The sequence below is a fragment of the Camelina sativa genome, chromosome 9 (genome assembly GCF_030686135.1).
Source record: "Camelina sativa cultivar CO46 ecotype springtype chromosome 9, ASM3068613v1".
NCBI lineage: Eukaryota > Viridiplantae > Streptophyta > Magnoliopsida > Brassicales > Brassicaceae > Camelina > Camelina sativa.
The window spans coordinates 19,336,277-19,362,480 of NC_141888.1; the positions used below are offsets into that span (position 1 = coordinate 19,336,277).

The 26,204-nt window shown below is 34.7% G+C and overlaps 2 protein-coding genes and 1 long non-coding RNA gene across 3 annotated transcripts; all 3 read left to right on the forward strand.

Moving 5' to 3' along the window:
• Window positions 1-11,186: 11,186 nt before the first annotated feature.
• LOC104710988 (uncharacterized) lies at window positions 11,187-11,875 on the forward strand. The gene is made up of 2 exons (XR_015567037.1): window positions 11,187-11,370; window positions 11,471-11,875. It is a non-coding gene; the product is annotated as an uncharacterized LOC104710988 (long non-coding RNA).
• A 4,942-nt stretch (window positions 11,876-16,817) lies between these two features.
• On the forward strand, window positions 16,818-19,786 carry LOC104715281 (putative SWI/SNF-related matrix-associated actin-dependent regulator of chromatin subfamily A member 3-like 1). The gene is made up of 2 exons (XM_010432700.3): window positions 16,818-18,719; window positions 18,809-19,786. Exons 1-2 carry the CDS (start codon window positions 16,973-16,975, stop codon window positions 19,621-19,623), a joined length of 2,562 nt encoding a protein of 853 aa, XP_010431002.2. The 5' UTR covers window positions 16,818-16,972; the 3' UTR covers window positions 19,624-19,786.
• A 1,801-nt stretch (window positions 19,787-21,587) lies between these two features.
• LOC109126587 (uncharacterized) lies at window positions 21,588-22,180 on the forward strand. The gene has a single exon (XM_019230270.2). It carries the CDS (start codon window positions 21,682-21,684, stop codon window positions 22,015-22,017), a length of 336 nt encoding a protein of 111 aa, XP_019085815.1. The 5' UTR covers window positions 21,588-21,681; the 3' UTR covers window positions 22,018-22,180.
• The last annotated feature ends 4,024 nt before the right edge of the window (window positions 22,181-26,204 follow it).

The window sequence follows — 26,204 nt, forward strand, 5'->3', positions numbered from 1 at the left end:
TGATTGTCTTATTTAGCTAACTTAAGTATCTGATTTGATTGATATACTTTTGACTGATGCTTAAGATTCTATATGAGTTGATAATCTGATTGAGTGATACGTGTATATGTGATTTTGTGTAAGATTTTGACATAAAACTTATAATCATGATTCTTGTTCTTGCATTATGTTTGTCTTGCGAATGAAACTTGCATTACTTTTGACTTATGCTTAAGAGTGATACTTGCTTATCTCTGTTTATTTTCATTAAATTGGTTTTTTATTAATCAAGCTACTCTTTCTATGTGCTAGTCTACTGTAACAGATGCCAAGGGAACCCCCTATGGACTTGGAAGTCTGTCCGACATAATCAGCAATGGGAAAAGAAAGGCTCCTCATCCAAACTCTACTCCTACTTCACTCTTAGAGATTCAAGAACAACTTCAAGTTGCTCGGAGAAAGCTGGCTGATCAAGAAGAAGAAAACGCTCGACGTCTCAGAGAAGATGCTCGACGTGACGATGAGCAACGCAATGCTCAAAACCGAATTGCATCCTTGGAGATGCTCGTCTCCTACTTGAAGACCAGTGATCCCGGGGTTGCAGAATTCTTGGATTCTCAATGAGCAGCCCATGCGCCACTCGCCCCAGCATCAAACAACATCACTACTCCAGCCACAGCAGCTAATGTCAACCCACCTGCACCAACAAACACTTCAGGAGCTAGTTCACCAGCTACTTCACCATTCACTTCACCAGCTAATTCACCAACCCCTTCTCCTTTGTCAGTATCAACCTCTCATACTTAAGTTAATATTTAACTCTTAAGCCTCTAACTATTTTTTGGGTTGTGTTCTAAGATTTATATCTACTAGAACTATTTCTAGATAGGATCCATGAATGATTTGTATCTTTTTGTTTAAAATCATTCAAACTCGGTATCTAATTTTAATGGCAGGTTTTTTTTTCAAATTAATTTGTGTATAGTCACGAATGAATTGCAATTCTTTCACTAGTTTGCGACCATTTACATTTATAAAAAACACAAACAAAGTATCAAATCCGTTGTAAACAGCTCACAATTTTGCGACCATAATTTCTAGTCTTCAGATAGTCACAAAAGATTCAGACTATTTAGTGACCACTCTGTGACTATTCTGTGACTACAGTAGCGACCAATTGAAGGTGATACAGTAGTAAAACAAGCAAGTAGTTCATTGTTCTATTTTCTTTCTGATTCCTTCATTGGTTTTCCATACAAAAATTGTCTATTTCTGCTAATCTGGCTCATCTCATTCGGCATTGTAGATAAGTAGCTTCTAGCTCTCCAGATCAATGCAGAGAAATACTTCTTCGGTATAAGAAAAAGCCTGGTCGAGTTGATGAAGTGTTAAAGGTAACAGCTTTGCCAATTATTTTTACTGGATTTGCATCTTGTATACTATGGTATTAGCATGAGGAATGAAACTGGGAAGTTAATAAAGGTGTTGGATATGGGATGGAGTCCAAGACAACAAATATGTTTTATAAGTATTGTGTCTTTTTTTTGTCTCCCCCTTCTTTCTGGAATTTATTTGAATGTCTATGTTGATTTTTAAATTTCCCATAATAATCATATTGAAACAACCCGACTCGTTTTATTTTAAATAATAATATAATTAAATACCTCATAATATTTAATTACAATCCAAATAATAAACCAACAACTAATCAACATGCACAGCAGAAGACAAATCAAACCAACTCCAATTTAATATAAATATCATATCAATTGAAACTAATAAAAACCATCAACCTAACATGCTTCTAACAAGGTTCCAACAACAAATAACACAACACAACAACCGAGACCCCACGTCATCTTCCTCCTCATCGCCATGATTTCATGCTACACATTCATTACCTGCAGTCCTGCACCACAAACACAATGAGATGCATGAGTATTACTGAAAATACCCAATGAGGCGATCCTCCCATCTAAGAGCTATACACAAAAGCAAATCAAGAGTACAACCACAAATTAAACATAACAAACCAGTCATTGAACATGTCACCCAATATCACATTCACCATACCTACATATCATCACATAAAACAAGTCATAAAACTCAATCGCTCAGATAAGCTCATGGTTACGCACTCACCTAGTCACCTTATCACCTTATCAAAGTGATTCACAAAAATAATTACATCTAGAAAAGGGGCTCTCTTTGTGTCTGCAACAGCCTAGAAACGTCCTACAACAAGTAACATTACCAAAAGCAACATTGAAGCAAACTGGACAAAAACATCAAAAAAGAACAGTCTCAAAGAAGAAACCCTAAAATAAAACCAACTGTTAACTAATAAATCCCTCTGGTGAAAAGCTTTCCCGATATGTCACGAAGCTTCCCACAAAATCTCGAGCCGATCAGAAACCATACGAGACCACGATCTCAGTTACAATATCTGATGGTCCTAACTCGCGTCTGAGAAAACGTGTCTCACGAAACTACCAATAACTCATCGAGTTTAAATCCAAATCCACTTCTGTAAAAACGAGAACGACAATGAAAGAATTGGGAATAACTCTGCCAAATTTTGTTATCTTCGACAACGAATTGATATCTTGAAACTGTTTCCTCTCAAACCCTAACGATTCTGCTTCCTCCTTAAATCTCCTTCACACCACAACAAGATTCTCTCCTTCTCTCTCTCTTTCTTTCTCTCAACAGCAGCAATGAAGAGCAGCCACAAAATAAGCGAGAAGAGGTGTCCAAAGCATTACAAAAACCATCACTTAGGGCTTCCTAAAACCGACCCTAAACCGAATAAACTTAAATCAAACCAATCAATTTCATGATTTTAACATAAATTGATCGGTTCTTCCACTTTAATTCCGGGACACAGATGTTACACGTATGTTATATGAAACAAACACAAAGTTGCAGCTCTTCAGTGGAGATTATCGGTGATGTAACTCATATGTCGACTTTTTACATTAGTTTGCTTTTAAATTTTCAGTTATATACATTGTAAACATATTTTATTTGATTAATTAATTTTTTGTTAAATATATATTAATGGTTTTTTCAGAATTTTGCGTAGCTTAAATTTTATTTTACAAATTAAAAAAAAAAAGATCGATATGCGTCGGTTTTAGAGGTGATACAAAATATGAGCTTTTGACTCTTGAGTCGAAAATTAAAACCGTCGTAAAACTCATTAAACCCATGCAATTATATTGACGTAAAGCTTAATGTCATTTGATTAACCGAGGCCAATATAATTTACGTCGAACTATATTAAGTCGGTAATCGGTTTGAAGACTGATGTCTATACTTTTGCGTCATTTAGTAACCGACGTTATCATCAATATAAAACGTCGTTAAAAGTCTTTTATGTTGTAGTGAGTCTATGTCTTAGACTCGAGTAAGATTAGTGGAAGTTCTTATGTAAGTAGTTGTTACAAAATAGTTTAGTATATTTTCTCTATAAAGAGTTCTGATTAAATAGGAAAATATTAATTTTGGGTTCACAATATACTCTTGGGAAGCTACATCTAGGAAAAAAGCAAATGCAAATTATAATGGCCACTTGCGTCAGATTTAGAAGTATACTAGATTTTAACCCGCGGTGTACCGCGGGACAATATTTTTACAACAAAAATATTAAATTTTAAAATTATATTATTTTGTTAATTTTGTTTAGTATTTAAGATAATATAATTGTATTTTAATTGTTAATTATAAAATTTGATTAGTTTTATACTGCAGACACGCGACAATTATTTAGTTTATTTATACTAATGTTACATTTGTACCATATCGAATTTCTTATGGTTATAAAAATAAAAAATTTTACTGCTTTTTAGATTTAACCCGTGAAAGAATTATTCTTACATTATTATATTTTTAGTGTTTTTAAATTTAATCTGTAAGTTTAAAATTATTTAGATTTAACCTGTGAAAAATTATATCCATAAAAGTTATTATACAGTATACCGCATATTAATTTATACTATAAATACTATAATTTATTAGATTTAACCTGTGAAATAATTATTTTTGCATTTTTTATCAGCATATTAATAACCATTAAAGTTTTAATTGTTCATATGAAACAATATAGTTATTACTGAATATTAGAGTTTTTAAAAGAAAAAAATATTGTATAGATATTTTTGGAATATGTTATTAAGTGTAATAAATTTCTTAATATAGAAATTGTTTTAGGAAATTATAAACCAAATTTGTAGGGACATTTTAGGAATCTAATTGATTCTGTTTGTATGTGCAATTTTTTAAGGATTAACTTTGAAAATAAGTATAACTTAAAGGACACCAAATGTACTTCAATTTATAGAACCACCACAGAATATTATTTAGTTTTATTTATTATAATGTGAGAAATCTGAGGAATCAACCCCTAAGTACCTCAAATCAAGTAATGTAGATGACTAAATCTAAATTTTACAATCAAAATATGTAAAGCAAAAATTTCTATAGAAAATCTATACAAACAAAATCTCTAAAGATAGTTTTGGTGATTTTATGGGATTAAAACTTTAATGGATAAAGCTGTTTTTGGAAAAATCGGAATGTATAGATATGTTAAAATTTTATGGCAATAAATATAACAAATGTTGGTCAATTTACGAAAGTTTAGTATTTGAGTTTCTCTACAATATTATTTATGGAATTTTTTTAGGGGTTACTGTTGTAAATAAAATTTTAAATAAGTAAAACTTAAAGAGCATAACACAAAATGTACTTCAAAAATGTTAATATAGATTAGTGCTCTTGGCGATATATTAGGTAAGTGTAAATATAGGACGTCAACGATGAATAATGTGCCATTATGTTTGCTATGAACATTATCCACTTGAAGGGGGCATAACATTAACAGAAAATTCAGGTTTAGGATGGTGGTGTGGAGATGGTGAAAATCAGACTTTAGTTATGGGTGCCAGATGTCAGCGTCGTAGTGCATCCCCACTTCATTCAGAGCTAGAAGCATTATTATGGGCGATGGAGTGTATTCTGTCCAGAGGAATAGATTGTCGGAGATTCGAGACAGATTCAGCAGAGCTATTAGCGATGGTGCAAGATCCGGAAGAGTGGCCAGTTTTCTCTACGCTTCTTGATGAGTTCCAGGTGCTTAGTGCATCCTTGCCTCCTTTTACCCTATCCAAGATCTCAAGGACGTCCAATGTGAAGGCTGATTGCTTAGCTCGCTCTTCTAGAAAGTTATTGTCGGAAACGAATTTTGTAAACTCTTTTCCTCTTGTTTGGGCAACCAATCTAGGAGTTTTATTTTAATTACTGTTAGGTTGAAAAAAAAATGATTATACGTTGGGATGAAGATTTGATAGTCAAATTGGATTTAAATTACTGTAACACAAGTCATAATATAATTTTACAATTTACATGCAAAAAAATTATCCAATTAAAATTTTCTCATTTGGCCGAAAATAGTTTGTAAATAGTTTTACCTCTCACAATATTACAATTAAGTCAAACTTAAAAACTAATTAACCAATTGTATAAACAATAATAAATTCAGTTTCACTATATTGTGAAAATACACATAATGGAGTATTATAAAAAGTAAAATAATTAAACTAATATATATAAATATATAAATCACAAAAAAACATAATTATACATTTACTAATTCAGTCAAAACGTTATTTTAAAATATAGTATATAAAATCTAAGAAAGATGATAAAAAGAATCATAAATTTAATCTTACTAAAAATTTCCAAATATGGTAATTAAAAATAAATAATATGATATAGTATTAAATCTTTGCATTTTTTGATAATTCTGATTGCTTTACAGTTTTTAAAAAACTAATTAATAAATTTACCCATGATTAATTAAAGAGAGAAAATGAATTATGTTTTTTAGATTTTAACAACTTTTATTAGTTTAAGACATACTATACATTTATACCTTGAATAAGAAAATATTATATGATCTTAAGAGTTAAGACCAATGAAATATGATGTAAATACTTACACTTTTTTTTTCTCGATGTAAATACTTACACAAACCCAACTATTTCTCCTATATGACGGAACATGTTTCAATCGATATTAATAATATTTTAAAATATCATTAATTCATAATTCAATACAAGTTAACCCTTTAGTTTACTATTTTTTAACCTCATCAATATTATTATACCTTTTGAATCAAATTGATCTCCTATATAATAAAACGGAAGTACACAATATTGTTTTGTAGACTATATAATTTTAATAAGCTGGTTACAAATAGGTTATAGATTAAATTTTATATTATTTATATAGTATGGATTTATTGTTTCCAAAAATCTTAAAGAAAATATTCTAAATAATCATTTGATATCATCTAACTTACCATATTAATTTTATTTCTTAAATTATTCATCAAATAAAACCCTTTGATATCTAACTTAACATATTAATTTGTTAACTATCATTATATTTCACCTCTCATTTTTATATATGAGTCTATTTTGTGAAACAAATAAATTATCATATTATTTATTATAATTAAAAATAGATTTATTTCCGGATATACCATAAGTTGAATTTTTAAAAACAAATATAAATGATTCAATCTATAAAATCTTCAAGTTTTATTAATATTATTCTTTAAAAATAATATCTATTGAATTAAAAAATTTACTGAGTAACGGGTTAAAATTTAAATATATTTAAATTCAATTTCATACTTTTTGTTGAATTTTATAATTTTATATAATATAATAAACTTTAAATAATTTATTTTGAAATATTTTAAAAATATTGAAACTTGATATTAAAGTTAGAAACTATAAACACTCTAAATTGGTTTGTTATAGCAATATCAATAATATGTCACTATAATATGAAAGAATTTAAAAACCAATTATATTAAAACAAGAAGTATAATAATATATTAAAGGGAGATTCTCAAAAATAGCACTTATTTAAGTTTTCAATCCAAAACTAGCATATACTCTTAAATGTTCCAAAATTAGCATAAAATCATATACACAAAATTAAATAATTTTTTTTCACAAAATCGCTTCTCTTTCTCTTCATCTTTCTCCTTCCCTTCATCTCCACCGGAATCATCCACATCAACTTCGGTGTTTCACCTCCATACCAAATCAATCCAACGAGTCTCCTGTAAGAAAATAATTACGAGTCTCTATTTTCAGGTAGAGTCGAAGTAGCGATGGATCTCGCGACGACGAACACTGAAACCGATGAGAGTAAATAGAAACATGTGGGATCGACGGTGTAGGTCCAGTGAAAGGCTGACGGAAGTGGTGGTGGTGGTGGTGAGAGCAGAGAAGAGCAGGATGATTCAGATGAAGAAGATTATGGCTTATTTGTTTAGGAAACGAAGAAGATTCAATTCATAATCTTGGGTCTTCTCTTTCTCCGCGCTACAGATTCGATTCACCATTGAAGAAATTCGGTTCAGATGGATTGATGGTGTGCTTCGTTAGGCAGATACATTGTGTCAAGGTTTCGTGTTTGATGCTAATATGCCATGACATGACTCTCTGCGATTTAGGAAGGTCTTCATTAATTCAGGGTGACCTTCATAAAATATTTGAGTCTCTTTAAACACCAGTTTTGTACCTATAACTAAGACTTGCACCAAATAAATTTTCATTACCCCCACATTGTTGGGAAAATCTGTGATACATTGAGCAAAACATAAAAATAAAAAGATTTTAAACACATATTTTTAGATTCAAGATATTCAAAAAAGATTACATATCATTCATTATGACATTCATGTTTTGATCACATATGCTTAGGGATTATGTTAAATTAGATTGTATTACATTAATGCAAAACATAAGATAAGTAGTCTAAATATAATTTAGGAAGGACTCCTTGAAATTTAGGAAGTAGTCATTGACATTTAGGAAGGTCTTCCTAAAACATCATGCTGGATATTCATATTTGCTACCTTTATTATAAAACACCAATATGTGGACAATATCAAATCATTATACATCACTAATAGAGTAATATGTGATACAATAAGGCATAACATATAGTATAGAGATATTTAAAAACACATTGACCTGAACTCAAACTTCATCATCATCTTCATCATCAAGTCTCTGCTCTCTTTTCTTCCCCTCTATCTCAAGACATTACGCAAATCAAAAATACAACAAAGCTCGAGTACAATCAATAACAAAAATATCAACAAGTTTCTAATTGAAATGACCGACCTTTTTTTTTTTTTTAATAATAAATAATAAATATATAATATATAATATAATATAATAATAAACTACAACTAGTGGTCCCATACCCACTAGCCACCTAACCACAATCACAATCATCAGCGGAAAACATTACCAATATTCAATAAATATAAATAGCCAATAAAACAATCACCAATAACCAAATAAGTAATATCCAGCATTAATCCCAAACAGCATAAATCAAACAACCAGCAATCCTAACAATGCTCTAAGGCTCAATTCTAGCAACCTAACCATGCCAGATAACCATACAATCAAGTCCCTAGAACATCCTCCTCTTCATTGCATTTGATTCCACGATCACACTTTGCCTTTACCTGCACCACAAACACAAATTGAGATGCATGAGTATTTGATAAACACTCAGTGAGGCAATCCTCCCATCTGCTGGGCTATACACACAAGCAATAAGATCTCTACATGCCACAATCAACAATCAATAAAACAAACCAGGCAATACACATAGCATGCAACGTCCATCGTTACTGAACAAGGGGTGTCGACCGACACCAGATGGTGTCGATCGACACTGACTATCTGGTGTCGACCGACACCAAACTGGTGTCGACCGACACCCTGCCCGACATTCCCGAAAACCCTAGTTTGCGTCGACCGACACCTCCACATGGCATCGTTCGACACTCGCTAAAGTCCCGAGCCGTCCTCGTGTTGGTGTCGACCGACACCCCAACTGGTGTCGACCGACACCGATGCCGAGCAGCGATTTCCCTCGATCAGAAACTCCGAACCTTGCCTCCAAGCTTCTCCAATCCGCTCCTTGCACTCCCAGAAGCCAAACCCAGCCCAGACAGCAACGAAATATCATAGAGAACTCAAAGAAACAACCACATAAGCACCAAATCACATAGAATCTAGAGATCTTAGCTTAGATAAGCCATGGTCATGCACTCACCTCTTTGCAGGAAGTTTCTGACCAATAAGGACGAATCCCTCACTCCTAGCAAGCTTCTAGCACCTTCCCAGCCTCCAATCTCTCAAGAACAGCCAAGAAATCTCCCAATCTCACTCACAATCTCAAGAACACTTGTTTTCTCTCTTTTCCTCTTTTTCAAACAAAAACGGCGACCACAACCTCTGGAACACGACCTAGGTCGTTTCCTTCCTTTAAAGACCCGGTTCAATGGTTTCCTTAAACCAAACCGAACCAAATCGATTAAAAACTCATTCTGATCGAACCGAAAAATAAGTGGTGTCGACCGACACCCCCTTGGTGTCGATCGACACCCATCCCCAAAAACCAATTTTTGGTTTGCGGATGTTACACTAATGTAAAGAAAATTCCCCTCCTAAGTGTTCTAATTAAGTAGCATAAACATCACCTTATCGAGATATATCTCAAAGAATCTTTTTGTAGCTGCATCTGTATCAAATCCTTATACTCCTTTGACTAAAGAAACACCTCCTAAAAACATGGCTTCAGCTCTGCATTGCCTAACCCAAGAAATCAACAAAATCAATTTAAACACACATTATCATGAAAACAGATTCACAAATTGATTTGCCAAAGCTTTTGTACTTGTTCCCGTCAGAGGAATGACATTATCCACAATGACTTCAACTACCATCTCAGCAAAAACATCAATGGCAACACATCTAAAAAGCTTCTCACTGTTACAAAGGACATCATCCATATCAAACAGAATCGTTGATACTTCCCCCAATCATCTGCCGTACGAAATTGTAGCTGAAAGACTCTCCTCCACCACACTCATTATCTTAAACGACGGAAGCACCGTTTCGCTTATTTAAACTTCGATCTTCAATTGGAATCCAGTGAATGAAGATGCTTTTGATGTGGATATTTATGGTATTGGAATCAGTCGATCGATTTGGCACTTAATTGAAAAGATCTGAGATCGAAAATGAAGATCTCAGTTTGGAATCTTCACCGCAAGCCTCGTCGGAGCTTTGAGATCTAAAATTCGTTAGTTTTATTTGAGAGAAAATGAATTTTGCTATTTAAATTAAATAATAAATTCAATATATAAATGCTAGTTTTGGAAAATTTGAAGATGTGTGCTAATGTTAGAAGAGAAACTTAAAAGAGTGTTATTATAGGGTATTTCTCTATATTAAATTACTCATAATATAATAATACGCTTTTTAAAAACCAAATCCACAAAATTATATCTTATAATGACATTCAAGTCATTAGGTAGAATATATATTGTTGAAATAACTTCACGTACATAAACTAATACAACACATTAAAATTTTATTTTAAAATAGAAAATATTCAAAATTTTGTATATAAAAAAAATTAACCAGTGTTATAGCACGGGTACTTATCTAGAATCATTAACAATATAAAATTTACAAAATAAGTGTCATTTTCAAGTCATCATATTTAGCATATGATTTTATTGCATAATATTTTATCCAAAAAACTTTTAAAAACAATCACATAAATTATATTTTATATAAAAATTACAATATAAATAAAATGAATTTCAATCCGTGCTCTAGCAAAGGTCTTAATCTAGTCTTAAGATTGTGTGAAACAAAAATTGTATCGTGGTATATTGTGGGTTAATTCCTAGTTAACTCTTTTATTCCTAGTTAATTCGTAATTATTTAATTTGGCATACATAGAAGTTAGGAGATAATGTCGCCATGATTGTTGCGTTGTTGCTAAACCCTAAAATTAATTAATGAACTAATGAAGATAGATAAATATCATTTGGATTAAAGAATTGCCAAGATTCCTGCTTACTCTGTCCGCGACAACAACAATATCAATTTCAAACAATAGTTATTTCAAACTAAAGAAAAATGAACATACAAGTTGATTTTTTTTACAGAGATGACCTTCAAGTTGACTTTTTTTAAAGACAAGCGCATGTTTTAAAAAAGAGGATAACAAAGACAACCTTGCATAATAGTGGCGACACTATGAACTTGATAAAAAATCAGAAAGAAGTGATTAAGTTGCAAATATTTGACTATAAATAGGTGACCACACCGACGAATTTAAATCATCAAAGTTTGAAGTTAATCCAAAAGAAAAACAAAAAGAACAAGTTTCAGCGAAGGCAAAGCAAAGAAGAAAAAAAAATGGCAAAGAACCTCATCAACTCCGTCAGCTTCACTGTTCTCTTGGTTGTCCTCCTGATGGCTTCAACCGGTATAATATTAGTTTTACAAAGTTGATCTCATCTATAGATTGTACTTTGCACTTGCATGTCTCTTAATTATCATGTGCTGATGAATATGTCAATATCTAGGAATCCTCAATAGCGAGGCTACATGCCCAGGATGTACTTCACCTGTGTTCCTCGACGAGTGCCCGTCCGCCCACGGAACCAATAATGAAGAGTGTTGTAAGTGTTGCGCAGCCAACTACCCTACTGCTTGCGGCGGGGTTATTGAGGGAACTGACAAACACTGCCACTGCAAGAAAAATGCTTGAAAGAACCTCAACATATAATTACCAAGTGTGACTTTTGTTTCCATATTCGGTGTGAGGACATAACATTTGTGTGTGTTTATGTTCAAGTTTCTTTTGCTTCCAAATAATACATCAAGGGAAAAGCTTATCATTGCTTGCCCCCCTATGTACGTAATCTCATGTTCTCTACACTTTTTATTTCAATCATGAAATATAATATATACTCATTACTCGTTTTGTATTTGTGTTCGACAATCCATTCCTAGAGAGAGAGAGAGAGAGAGAATCTGCAACTACCATAACATCCAACCATTCTTTTGCGTCCTTCTTTGTCTGGCTAATACAAGATCTCCATGTAATTTGCTTTTGTTGATAAGTTAACATATTTCTGTATAGTTTCCAAATCCTCTATAAAATTCAAAATGGCAGTTGTTTGTAGACATCATCTATACCCTGACCTGAATTCATAGAGACAATCACTTGTAATTTTTCCTCCACGTACGTACAGAACTGTGGTATCGGATCCAAAATCATGTTATGTGGTATACTATATAAAAAAAAACAGATGAGCTATTGTTTCATCAACGTAACGCCGCAACATCGACGATAGAGAGAGTATTTATGCCTTCCCAAGAGGTTATATATTCTGTTCGGCCAAATATGCTGACTTCACCGTATTATACCATTTTTTGTGTAATGCCTTCCCAAGAATTTTTTTTTTTTCCGTATTATATTAATTCTCTGCACCACTGCTAATTTTCAGGTTCAAAACTGTATTCAAGTCATCTTCATGGATTATTTCCTTCACCTTGTCTTCCTTCCAACCTGTTCTTTCATCAGTAGAGTAGCGTATATGTTGAGTGCAAGTATATACGAGCATAAAGTAAACAACACAGAGAATTTATTAACAAGGTTTGGGTTTTCCTACATCTCAGAGACCTAATCAAAAAAAATTCACTAGAACAAGATTGCAATTACAATTTCATATGATATGGATCACTATTATGTCTATCATTCTTTTCTAAATTAATAAACCACCAATAAATCTTACATCATATCCGGTGAGGCAACGCCACACATATTGTGTACATCTCTTTGAGGCGTTCAAGTCTTTATGAAGTGCCCTCTTGGTATTTATAACAATCTCTCAACCTTAAGTTGACAAATTCCTATTTTACACCAATAGAATTTTCCTATTCTAAACCAAAACTAGGAATTGAGAAATTTCATTTTTCTCTATGGATAAGGAATATTTTTCTTCATGTTCCCATCTTGAAGATTCAAGATGTTTATCTAGCTCAGCAGCCGTCTCTTGGCTTGTCCAAATTGACACCAAACTTATGTACTCCAACTCTCCAAAGTAGTCACACGACTTCATGTATACTTACCTCATATACTACTTTGAAACTTCATATATGTTTTTACAGCAATTGTGTCAAGTAGTGCCTCAACATCTTTGGCAGTTGTGCTCATTATCTTCACGTGAACTGTCACACCATCTATGAGGATTCTATTTCTCAACATTTGTATCACATCTTCTCTCATTAGCAATCTTATGACATGTTTTATAGCTTATAAAACTCAGTAAACACCTCACTTTCAGGATTTAACTTTAAATATCAAAATCCGTATCTACATAGATCTAATTTTATAATCATAAAATCAGTAAATAACGTTGTTATATATTACTAGTCCAGATTATATTAGATTTAGGCTTTTGAATGGTTACTCCATACACTCCATACTACATAGTGCGTACTAACAATTTAGTACGGAATAGAATGGACTGTAGTTTGGAGTAAACATTGGTATGCACAACACCATTCTTTTTTTTTCCACAAATTAATTATATTGATATCAAAAAATGTTTACAAAATACAGAAACATCCCAATACAACTCTTATAGGCAACAGATAAAATCTGTTAAGTCCCTCCTTCACACACTTTTTAATGGCTATCAGCTTGCTGCTGAAACTCCAAAATGTCAATGACATTACTTTAACAAGAAAAAATAGATCTAATGTTGTTGGAAATGATTCTAAATTTTGTAGCCTTCTTGAGATCAATCTACTTGATAATTTTGGCAAAGATTCTCTATGATTGTTTGGAAAAATCCATTGTCTTCTCATCCATGGTTGTTTCCATAACATATTATGTCTCCAATATCTCCAAAAACTACTTGAAAGTCTTTCATCTTCTTCTCCACCAAGAAGTATCAGACCAAGAGAATTCTGGGCAGATGACAAACAAAATGTGACTGTTTTTCTTCCCGTTACATTGATCATGTCGAAGTCTTCTATTATGTGACAAACATAATCATGTCGAAGTCTTCTATTAGTACAAGTGCCCATACCATTCTTGTCCATGGATTCCACTGTATATCTATCTGATGCATTTCTTAACCACCAAAAATAACTAATATAGAATAGATCGTTGTTTTGCCAATCCTTCACACAGTCTGCAAAGAACTTTAAAAACACAATCTGATTATGATAAAACTGATGTTGCTGTAAATTTAACACATGAACAATAGAGCAGGAAACAAATATTCCAGGATCCCAGATCCAAGATTGACTTCCAATTCCCGAATCAGAAAAATCAATATGAGGAACACAAACTCTATTATAAGAGAAAAGAAGTGTTTCGGTGAAGAAACGATAGACACCGTTTGAAGACGGAAAAAAGCCGACACCATTAACCTTGGAATGAGACCAAAATAGGGTCAGAAATACACTCCCACAGACGGAGAGAAAAGAACCGAGACTGTGAGAAGGAATTTGAAAACAACAGTCACAATCCGCAACATCATCTGTTCTGGAAACCAGATTTTGCAAACAGAACGATGAAATCTGGGTGTTATGAAACAACACCAATGTCAAGATAGGAGATTGGATTGTGATTGACTGTCTCAGATTTAGTAACAACACAGTGAGAAGGCAAAGAACATGGATTTTGAGATCACAATTTGCCATATATTATTATTTAGATATATACATAGAAAAGCAAAACAAAAAAACAAGAAGAGAAGAACCGACCGACGCCAGAGAAGCCGACGTCGGCCGGTAACGGAGAAGGAGAACGGAAGTTGTAGGAGGGTCGCCTTAAGAGAGAGAATAGAGAGAGAACAGAGGGACGGTTTTTTTCTTCACACACACCATTCAATAACAGTATGCATAACACAATACCATTATGAATGGTAAAAATCGGATTATAGTATGGAGTGGTGTGTACAAAAAAATTAAAAAAAAACTTTAATAATATTTTTAATCATAATTAATAATAAGAAGATGTTTTAAAATTACAAATATATATATAAAGTTGGATTTTCTCTCTTCTCCTTCCTCCACCTCATCAGCTTTTATTTTCAATTTTAACAAATTACTATACATCATCAAAGGAACATAAAATTCTACAGTTAATGCATATAATTTTGTAATATTTTTATTATTATTAAAACAATAATTTACAATAATTTAAACTAAAATATAAACCAAAACAAAATGAAAAAAATACACAACCAAAAAAAATGTCAAATTAAAATATGAATAGAGTTTACATCAATATAAAATTAGATATTTATAATTGTGTAAATATTTGTAAAAGACTAGAAATAGGAGAAAAATAAAGCTATCATATATTTAATAGAACATGAATTACTTTCAAGAGTTACAATTCTTATGATAAATAAAATAAGAGTTTTGGAAAAGAAAAAAGGTTATTCAATTCTTGGTGTTAAATTATAAATTCATGTTATCAATGTGTATATTATTATTTTCAATTCTAATTTAATATACTTAATATATATATATATATATGTTTTTGTTTTTTGGGAATATAATTTTTGGGAATATGATTCAACTCTCAAATTTATGAATGATCATATTCATATATATACACATTTTTGAAAGTACAAAAGAAACACAAGTTTAACCAATGAAATGAAAGCTCTCGGATTCAGCTAGTTTAGAGCATGTTTTTACCCAACTTTTACTGTTGGTATGGAAGGTTTAAAGAGTAAATAGAAATAATCAGACCAATAGTACAATCCACACAATAATGCAGATTATTTTTCAATTGCAGACTAGTATGGAATTTTATAGTATGAAGTAGTGCATACTAGTCTGAAATGGTAAATGGCCAATTAACTACAGACTGATCTGACTTTAGTTTGGTCCCGAACGTACTGGACAACCATTCACAACCTTAGTCAATATTTGAATTGTGTGATTTGTAAATGCGGATTTATATGTAATATCATAACTCTATGCATTGAATATGTAGCATTGTGGATATTAAAAGGGAAAAATGTCATTAAAATCCCCAAGTTAGCATTTTCGTTGATTTAAATCACGAAATCTTCATTTGTTGAAAAAAATCCTCATTTTTTTCTTGACTTCTATTTAAATCATGAAGTCTTTTCGACTTCGCCGTTTGAAGCACAACATTAACTGGTCAGACGGAGATATTAAACGGGTTAATTAGGCGTTAATGAGATATGTTAGTTAGTAAAACGACGTCATTTTCTTCTTTAATTACATCCTCAAATCAAACCCGATTATCAATTCCTCCCTAAATTCCCAAATCACAAACCCTAATTTGAGATTCCTCCTTTCTTCTTCGATTAGATCTTCTTCTTCGAATTCAACTGATGACTCCGGCTCCGGAAACACACTTCGATGGCACTCCACGGTCAAATGACCACCGATGTCTCTGCTAGAACGCATATGTTGAACTCGAAGAAGAAGAGAGAAATCAAAGAAGAAAAGAGATTATCGATTATCGATTTCTCAATTTGGGGGGGGGGGGGGGGGGGGTTTAGGGTGTTATAAACAGCGCCGCTTTACTATTAACAGATCTTGTTAACAGATAATTTACCTCGTCTAATTTTTCCGTTTGGCCACATAACGTTGTGTCTCAAATGACCAGGTCAACAAGAGTTTGCGAATTATTTGGAAGTAAACAAAAGATTGGTGTTTTTTACCTACAAGTCTAGAGTTCGTGCTTTAAATCAACGAAAATGTTAACTTGAGGATTTTAATGACATTTCCCTGATATTAAAATGTAAGAAAGAGGTTTTGTGGGTGTATAATTTTTTTTTAAGACTTTGGTGCTTCAATCTCAAGTTGTGAAACTTTGAAGAAGTTTAAAAATATAAGATATCGGAAAATAGAAGGGCTCAAAACAAATTTCTCCAAATTGATTCGGTTTTTGAACTTTCGAGTTCCTTCCTCCTCGTCTCAATTCCGCCTCTCCGTTTTCCGTACATTAAAAAAAAAAAAAAAAAAAAAAAAAAAAAAAAAAAAACTCAAATTCCTTTCTACACTTGTCTTCCTCTGCTATGGCGAACGAAGACGAGTTTCAATCCTCGACGGATGACCTATCGCAGCAATCTCAGGACTTCAATTCAGAGACTTACATGGTGGGATTCGTCATCGCGAATATAGTAGGGTTACAGTACTATTCAGGCCGAATCAACGGCCGAGAGATGGTAGGACTAGTTCGAGAACCCTTAAACCAGTACGATACAAACGCAATCAGAGTACTCAACACAAGATCCGTTCAAGTAGGCCACATCGAGCGTGTGGTAGCCGCCGTTCTCTCGCCGTTGCTAGACTCTCACATGATCGTCGCCGAAGGTATCGTACCCAATACTCGTTCTAAATCCAATAGGTTTAAAATCCCGTGTCAAATCCACGTTTTCGCTAAGCTAGAAGCGTTACCAGTTGTGAAATCGACGATTTCGCGGGCCGGGTTAGTGTTGATTTCGGATTCGGATCCTTCGTTTGGGTTATCGGAGGCTGTTGTGGTTAAAGAACTGATGGATAGTGGAGATAATAAGAAGAGTAGTGTTGATAAGGTTTTTAAGTTAGTTGATAAGAATGTGAGACAGAAGGAGAAAATGGTTAGTGTTGAGCCGCCGAGGGAAGTGATAAAATCACAACTCTTTGCTCATCAGAAAGAAGGATTGGGTTGGTTACTCCACAGGGAGAAATCTGGTGAATTGCCTCCGTTTTGGGAAGAGAAAGATGGAGAATTCTTAAATGTTTTGACTAATTACCGCAGTGATAAGCGGCCTGAATCTTTGCGTGGAGGTGTGTTTGCTGATGATATGGGCTTAGGTAAGACCCTTACTTTGCTTTCACTCATAGCTTTTGATAGATATGGTAATGATGCCACCAGTACGCAAACTGAAGAACCTGTGGAAGTAGTAGAAGGAGACAAGAAAGGTAAAAAGAGGGGAAGAGGTAAGAGCAATGAAAGCGGAACGAAGAAGAAGCAGCGTAAATCTGATGATGTTGTTGGTGTTAATCTGTCTCAGAAGAAGACAACGTTGATTGTTTGTCCACCTTCTGTGTTTTCAGCATGGATTACACAGCTAGAGGAGCATACTGTACCGGGAAGCTTGAGAGTGTATATGTATCACGGTGGGGAAAGAACAGACGATGTTAACGAGCTTATGAAGTACGATATAGTGCTGACTACTTACGGTACTTTGGCTGTTGAAGAATCGTGGGAAGACTCTCCTGTCAAGAAGATGGAATGGCTGAGGATAATTCTTGACGAGGCACATACCATTAAGAATGCAAATGCTCAACAGAGCCGAGCGGTTAGTAATTTGAAAGCTTCCCGCAGATGGGCTGTGACAGGAACTCCTATTCAGAACGGTTCTTTCGATTTGTACTCTCTGATGGCGTTTCTTCGGTTTGAGCCTTTTTCGATTAAGAGTTATTGGCAAAGCTTGATACAACGTCCGCTTGGTCAAGGTAACAAGAAGGGACTTTCTCGCCTCCAGGTTTTAATGGCGACAATTTCGTTGCGGAGAACAAAAGAACAGAGTTTGATTGGTTTACCATCTAAGAGTGTTGAAACTTGTTACGTTGAGCTTTCTCATGAAGAACGTCAGTTATATGATCACATGGAAGGAGAAGCTAAAGGTGTTGTGCGTAACCTCATCAACAATGGAAGCTTGATGCGAAACTACTCAACGGTTTTGAGCATAATCTTACGTCTTAGACAACTTTGTGACGACTTATCTCTATGTCCTCCAGAATTAAGATCTTTTACCGCTTCTATATCTATCGAAGGTTAGAATCAACAAAACAAAATAGTTTACAAATTCTTTCTTTTGCTTTGCAAAGCTTATAGACCTTTGTGTTGTTTATTTGTGAAACAGATGTGACTGATAAGCCAGAGCTGCTACAAAAGCTTGTTGCAGTATTGCAAGATGGCGAAGATTTCGACTGTCCGATTTGCATTTCGCCACCAAAAGACATCATCATCACTCGATGTGCTCACATCTTTTGCAGAGCTTGTATTCTCCAAACCTTGGAAAGAACTAAACCTGCTTGCCCTCTTTGCCGTGGCCCTCTAACTCAATCGGATCTCTACAACGCTCCTCCAACTCCTCCTTCGGATACTTCCAGTACCGGCGGAGAAGACACAAAGTCGTCGAGTAATTCCTCAAAGGTCTCGGCTTTACTCTCGCTGTTGATCGCGTCAAGACAAGAAAACCCAAACATAAAGTCTGTTGTGTTCTCTCAGTTTAGGAAAATGCTGCTTCTACTCGAAAAACCGCTGAAAGCTGCGGGTTTCACTATCTTACGGTTAGACGGAGCAATGACTGTGAAGAAACGAACCCAGGTCATTGGAGAATTTGGGAATCCGGAGTTAACCGGACCTGTGGTGCTACTAGCGAGCCTTAAAGCCTCTGGTGCTGGGATTAACCTAACTGCAGCTTCAAGGGTTTACTTGTTCGACCCGTGGTGGAATCCTGCAGTTGAAGAACAGGCTATGGATAGGATTCATAGGATTGGACAGAAACAAGAGGTCAAGATGATTAGGATGATTGCGAGAAACAGTATCGAAGAACGGGTTCTTGAGCTCCAACAGAAGAAGAAGAATCTTGCGAATGAAGCTTTTAAAAGAAAGCGTGGTAAAGATCAAAGAGAGGTTAACGTTGAAGACGTTATTGCTCTCATGTCTCTCTGATATCTCTCAATCATACCGGTTTATTCCTTAACCGTTTTTTTTTTTTTTGGCTGTTTCAGTGTTTCCAGATAGTTTATTACAGTATCTTTCTAACTACTAGGTACATGCGTTTCTCGGATATTGTTGAAATTAGTTCATGGTAATCTTGAAAATTTCCGGTTTACTTTGGTTCGGTTCTGTCTTAATTATTCAGTTCAATTTTGTTGGTTCATTTCTTAATTTATCTTCTAGCAGAGTCAAACGGCGTTAACCATGACGGGGGCTTTTACTCTTAGTAATATCGTATTAGTAATATGTATCGTGAATCTCGCAGAACACAACAATCGGAAAGAAGAAGAATATATATATATACTTAACTAGTAGTACTAGTTACCGGTACCTTAATAGTCGTCAACGATACCAACATAAGAAAACCATATAAATCCAAACTTATTATGCCATCTGGTGTTAGCGGATAAAAATGCTGAGTGATTAAAACATTTAAAATAAAATGAATTTTAAATTTAACTAACAAGAGTACAATTGTAAATTTTTAGGCCCTCTAACATAGTAACATTATAACATACCAAAAATCATAAAAAATAGTTTTTATTCCGTAAAAATAAAAGGGGAAACATGCAAAGCAAACGCTAAACACTGTTTCGTTCTGCTTAATTTTTTAAGAAATACCTCTTCTTCACCTCCAATTAGCTTAATCAATGAAAAAATCACGTTAGGTAGAACTATATTTTAAAGTAAATCAAAATTAAAATCAGAAATACAAAATAGATTAAAGAAACAAAATATGTGTATTTTTAATTGAACAAGATTAAATAACAGTTTGAGTTTGGATTTTACAATTAGATGAGGTTATATATCGGTTTGGATTTATAAATGAAAATTAGGGTTTAGAATTTACAATTAAATAAAATTATCTATCGATTGAGTTTATAAAGGAGGATTCGGGTTTAGATTTACAATTAAACCAATATATATATATATATATATATAAAGAGAGGTTTGGGTTTAATAAAGAGTGGTTAGAGTTTAAAATTTTACAATTAAATGAAATTATACAGTAAAACCTCTATAAATTAATAATGTTGGGACAATGACATTTTATTAATTTATAGTAATATTAATTTATATATAATTTTTAAAAAAAAAATTAAATTATGAATTGAGACAGTTTTAGAAAAATAAGATTAGATTTTCGGATATTGTAAATTTTATGGTTTTGAAATTGAATTTGTAATATTTAGAAAATATTATTTTGACAATAAATTGTACATACTATAGCCAAATTCACTTATATACATGACATACATAAATTCAATTTATGAATAATAATATGAATTGCTTTATTTTAATAGTTTATCAAACTATCAAAATGTAAATGATTCATATCTATAATTGAGAACTGTAAAAAAAATTTAGCTATTTTTATGATATATTATATAGAGTATATTATATCATTATAGTTTGAAAATACAACATAATAATTGTTTTATAGATATGATCTTTAGAAGAAGCATACAATACTATATTAATATAAATATATATATATATATGTAGATTTATATTATTATTAATTTATGATATTTTTGGGACTACATTTTACATGATGATTTCAAAAAAAATATTATCTTATTATCTTACTATCTTATCAAATTTTGTTATCTTTTACACTGGTCCAACATAGAACCAACAAAATTTATTAACTTATAAGATTTATTAATTTATTGAGTATTAATTTGTAGAGGTTTTACTGTCTATTTTGCAAATTTTCTCATTTAAGTATTATTATTAATTGAGATAGAGTTATTTTAATAATTGTAACATTTTTGTGTAAGGCATTTTATCCAAAATAATTAATTAATGTGGGAAGAACTATTTTAAGCATGCATTTATATGTAGTGGATAAACATAGATGTTTTTTTTTCAAAAAGAGAAAGAGGAAAAAAAAAATATATATATATATATAGAGAGAGAGAGAGATATATATATATACCGAGGGACAATTGTTGTTTTCTTTGGACAAGAAACAAACTATACAAACATCAAACAACAAGAAGAACTATGCAAAGAATATTGGCGATGATCACGATAGTTTCGATTATCATGTTATCGATGTTTATACAAACAGAAGGAAATGATATTTCTCTTGCTCCTGTAGAAGGAAATTATCTTTCTCCTGCTCCTGCTCCATCCCCGACATCATCAGAAAACCCATGTCTGCACGACGTGAAAGCAATTCCAAATTGTGTAAAGGCAGTGTTTCACTTCCGATTTAAAGAGGTTACAAAGACGTGTTGCGCTATCTTACTCACTGTTCCTGATGATTGTTTTTTGTTTTTGTTTCCTATTCCTTATGTCTACCATACTCTTCTTAGTGCTGCTTGTAAAAATACTTAGTCACTATTGATAAGATTTTTGCAATATTTTCTTTAATCAGTTTTATCAACAATCTGGATGAATAATATATATTTATAAAAAATTATGTAATTTATGAATTATTTTAAAAGATGACTTGTGAGATGTAAACTTTTATCTTATAATTTATGAAAACTTTTATCTACACAACGCATGATTTATAATTTTAAAATCTTTCACAATTTCATTTTTCTTAATATAATGTTTTGTCTAGATGAATATTGTTTAATGGATTCTAATTAATCAAAGATATGATCTCAATTTGTGTGTGGTTCCATGCAAAAGCATAATCAAAGCTAACATTATATCATTGAGGCAATTGAAAAACCAACGCAGTGGTCCGTTATGGATGGTCATGTCATGTGAGCTAAATAATTGTTGAAATTGAGTATATTTATGATTAAAAATTGGAAAATGAGTAGCCGAGGACAAACAAGGGCCCTTTGCGAGCGTGAAGAGTGTTAGAATTTATTTGACAGTTTTGTTGGACTACAGTTTTGATATTTTTTGGTTTCTCTACTAGAAAACATGAGGTAATTGAAATAGTTTGTATAAAGCTTGTTTATTCATTTAGATGTCGAACAGTATTCATACAAGTAGATATTTGTAGACGATGGAGCTAGAATCTTAATGTGATAAGGACTAAGAAAGCTAAGTAGATAATGTGAGAATTGAAGTCTGACCTAAGTTCCGGAATGAATTAAGAGCGGTAGGTGCTTACCACCGTCCTAGTTCCGAGCAGAAAATAGAGAACAATTGTAATTTGCGAAGTGAAAAGAGTATTATTATTGCCAAAAATGAGTTTTTCGATCCCTCTTATCATTTCCCTTATTCTCTTATTTATAGTCCTATTACAATTAATATCGAATCAATCTATTGCGTAAATCTCACGCTCCCATTAATTCGATTTATTACTTGATTATTTGAACGTCCTCCGAACTCCGGGGTGTTTCGTTCTGCCGTTATACTTTTACTTTGATTCTCTCCGCTCCATCATAATGAGCCAGTTCTACTGCGTTTCGGCCCATTTTGTCCGTCCGTCTTGGGCCCAGGCCCATTATCCAAGGTGTCGGATCACGGTACCAACAGTTATCCCCCAAGTCTCCCGAGCTCTTCAGTTTGGGGGACTTTTAGCCTTTTATTAACCACTTCGGGAAACTAAATATCTCCCATATCCCATGATTTGATTGTGATAATGATGGGATTTGCCTTTCCAAACAAGCACCGGGTCCCACTACGCGGCTTAGCACAGTTTAACACGCTATAAGAGAGAGAGAGAAGCAAACTGGGACCTTTCGCTTCCCTAGGTAATCATTGCTTTCTCTCGACCCGATGTATAAAGGTAGTTCATTTTTTTTTGACATTTCGTTTTCCAGAATCATTTCATGTATTCTGCTTCTTCTTCCTATTTGCTCTTGTTATTTGTCGGAAGAAGCTGTTCATCTTCTTTGTTTCTTAACCGGAGATCATGTCGCCTCCCAAATCTACCCCGATCAAAGCCGTGAAACCGCTCATCCCCGGAGTTTATGCCCCCATACCCCTTCCATCCTTTCAAAGGATGATATTGCGGAGATTAGGGGGTCATGCGGTATCTCGTCAGAGATTGAAATTCTTATCCCGGGTGCCAGTGAGTCGCCGGAGAATCCGCCCCCCGGTTACTGCTGTGCATTTGTCAAGTTTTTCTCTGCGTGTGGACTTTCTTTCCCACTCCCGGAACTCATCGTTCAGATGATGTCCGAGCTCGGTTTTGCTCTCCCCCAAATGTGTCCGAATTGTTTTTGGACTGTCCTCTGCCTACAGACTCTAGCGGAGGAGCATGGCTTTAAGTTATCCCTTGCGGACTTCCTCCATATCTACACCGTGAAGACGGGGCGAACCAGGGGCACTTTATACGTGAGCCCGCTTTCCGGTCTAAAGGTCTTTGACGACCTCCCTGAGAAGGACGAAAAGTGGCAAAAATCGTTTTTCTTTTTTCTTGTGAACGAACTCATCTTCGGGTCCCCCGCGAATTTGTTCGTGTCGAAGTGGGCCTCGAAAATCGGTAGCGTAGAGTACTCTGTACAGTATTAGATTTCCTTTCCTCTTTCTTCCACCTCTAACTACTCTGTCATCATTTTTTTTGCAGCTCACTTCGAGCGTGGTCAGCTCTCCCCTAACTTCGCTGAATACTTTTCTCGGCTCTGCGAAGGTCAGATTGCTTGGGATTCGTTCTCGTGTGAACGGATCAGAGAGTCCGGAGTCCGACTTAGGAACTGTTCCTACGCTTCCTCTACCAAACCCCGCTTTTTCGACACCTCCTCCATGGCTTATAGAGAGGAGAAAAACTTCAGGAGAGACTTGGAGAACGCCGAGAAAGAGGCGAAAGGGCTAATGTCCAACTCCCTGGCAAAGGGCAAAGCTCGCCTTCCGGCGAAAAGTGCTGACTTTTCTGCTTCTAAGTCGACTGAAGCTCCTCCCTCAACCTCGATGACTACTGCAACTCCTGTTCGGGAGTCCAGCGCTGAACCGACCTCAGAACCTACCAAACCCACTTTAATTGTTATCTCAGATTCGACTGACAAACCCAGAGAGCGGTCGAGCTGCTGGTGGTTCGCAGTAGATGGAGCTATCGAAGAAGAGGAAAGAACCTGAAACTTCTTCCTCTTCCCGTGAGAAGGCCCGGGCCCGAACTAGCTCCTCTGGAGATGGGCGAAGCAGATCTGGTTCGAGGGATGGTGCACCTCCCTCCGAGAGGAAATCCGGAGACCCCTCTCTGGTTAAAGAGTCCAGAAGCTCCTCCAGTAGGCTTCCTCCAAAGGAACATCATAACTCTCCCCGAGGTAAGCGTTTCATTATTATTATTTTTTTTAAACACGGAAAAATTCAATGGCTCTGTTTTTTACACGGTAAAAAAAATAAATTAACCAGCTTCCATTGATGCAGTTCCTCCTCCCTCTCCAGCAGACTTAATGAGGAGTTTCGTTCGACCCGGGGTTCGTGTTCCGCCTTTTGTGGACATGTGCGAGATTAACCGCGGAAACTTCTTTCGATTTGCGGATAAGGTTGGCGAGGTGAGTCAAAACTTTTGCTCTCCTCTTCTTAGGTGATAGTAGCTTGAGGGCTGTATTAACTCCCTATTTTTGCAGATGACGATTGAGTTTAACAGTTATGTTGCCTCGTATGAGGATCAAATTTTTGCCGCCCCTTCAGTTTCCAAACTGTCGAAGCTAAAAGACAAGGTGGTCGAGCTGGAGACCCAGGTGGAGGAGTTCACCCGTCTAGAGGCAATAAATGCCAAAACTGTAGAGAAGCCCGAGCAGATTCGATCCCGGATGAAGAAAGCTAAGCTCCAAGTACTCGACCTCGGGATCGCAAATGAGGATCTCAGGGGGAAGCTGAAGAAAGCCGGCGACCTTTACTATGAGGCCTCGGAGAGCGAGAAGGCTGCCAAGAACAGGCTTCATGAGATCGAATTCGGAAACCAACTCTTAGAGGCCAGTCATAGCTGCAAGATGGAGAAGGTTTAGAGAGAGGAGCGCCAATCCTTGAGGCGATCCCTCTGCCCCTTGATTGAAGATGTAAGAGCTCACTTTGAAGAGAGGGAGCGTCTAACTCGAAGGGTGAAATTGCAGACCTCGAAGCCGAGCTCGAATCAATCCGGGCTGACGAAGAAAAGGCCGACGGTGATGTCGCGAAGGTAACCCTCCGTGACTTTGATATTTCAGCCTTCTACAGCCTCTTGGCAGACTCTCCCCCTGAATTGCTATGCAGTGAGCCCCCACTGAGCATCGTAATCGATGAATCTGGGACTAACATCGGGCAAATGTCAAACTAGGAATTGGAGGTGATTAGAGCTAACACTCCCAAAGCTAACGCACCCGAGGTGTCGTTGTCCGAGCTTTTCCCCGACGTTCCTGAGGAGTTGACCGCGGGTGCTGTGGAGCGCAGTTCGGGCCCTGATCCCCCTTCTACTTCGTGAATTCCTTTTTCTTGGGGTTGTTTTAGGCCCAAGTGGCCTCCCCTTTTGTTGCTTTTGTTTTGTGTTTTTTTTGCAAAAAAACTTGGTTCGGGAGTTTTTGGTCTTGGTGACCCTCCCATAACATTGCCTGCTTTATCAGATGAACCTTTTTGCTATATAAATTGCCAAGTAAACTTCTAGCGAAGTACTTTCCGACAAAGAGTCATAAAAT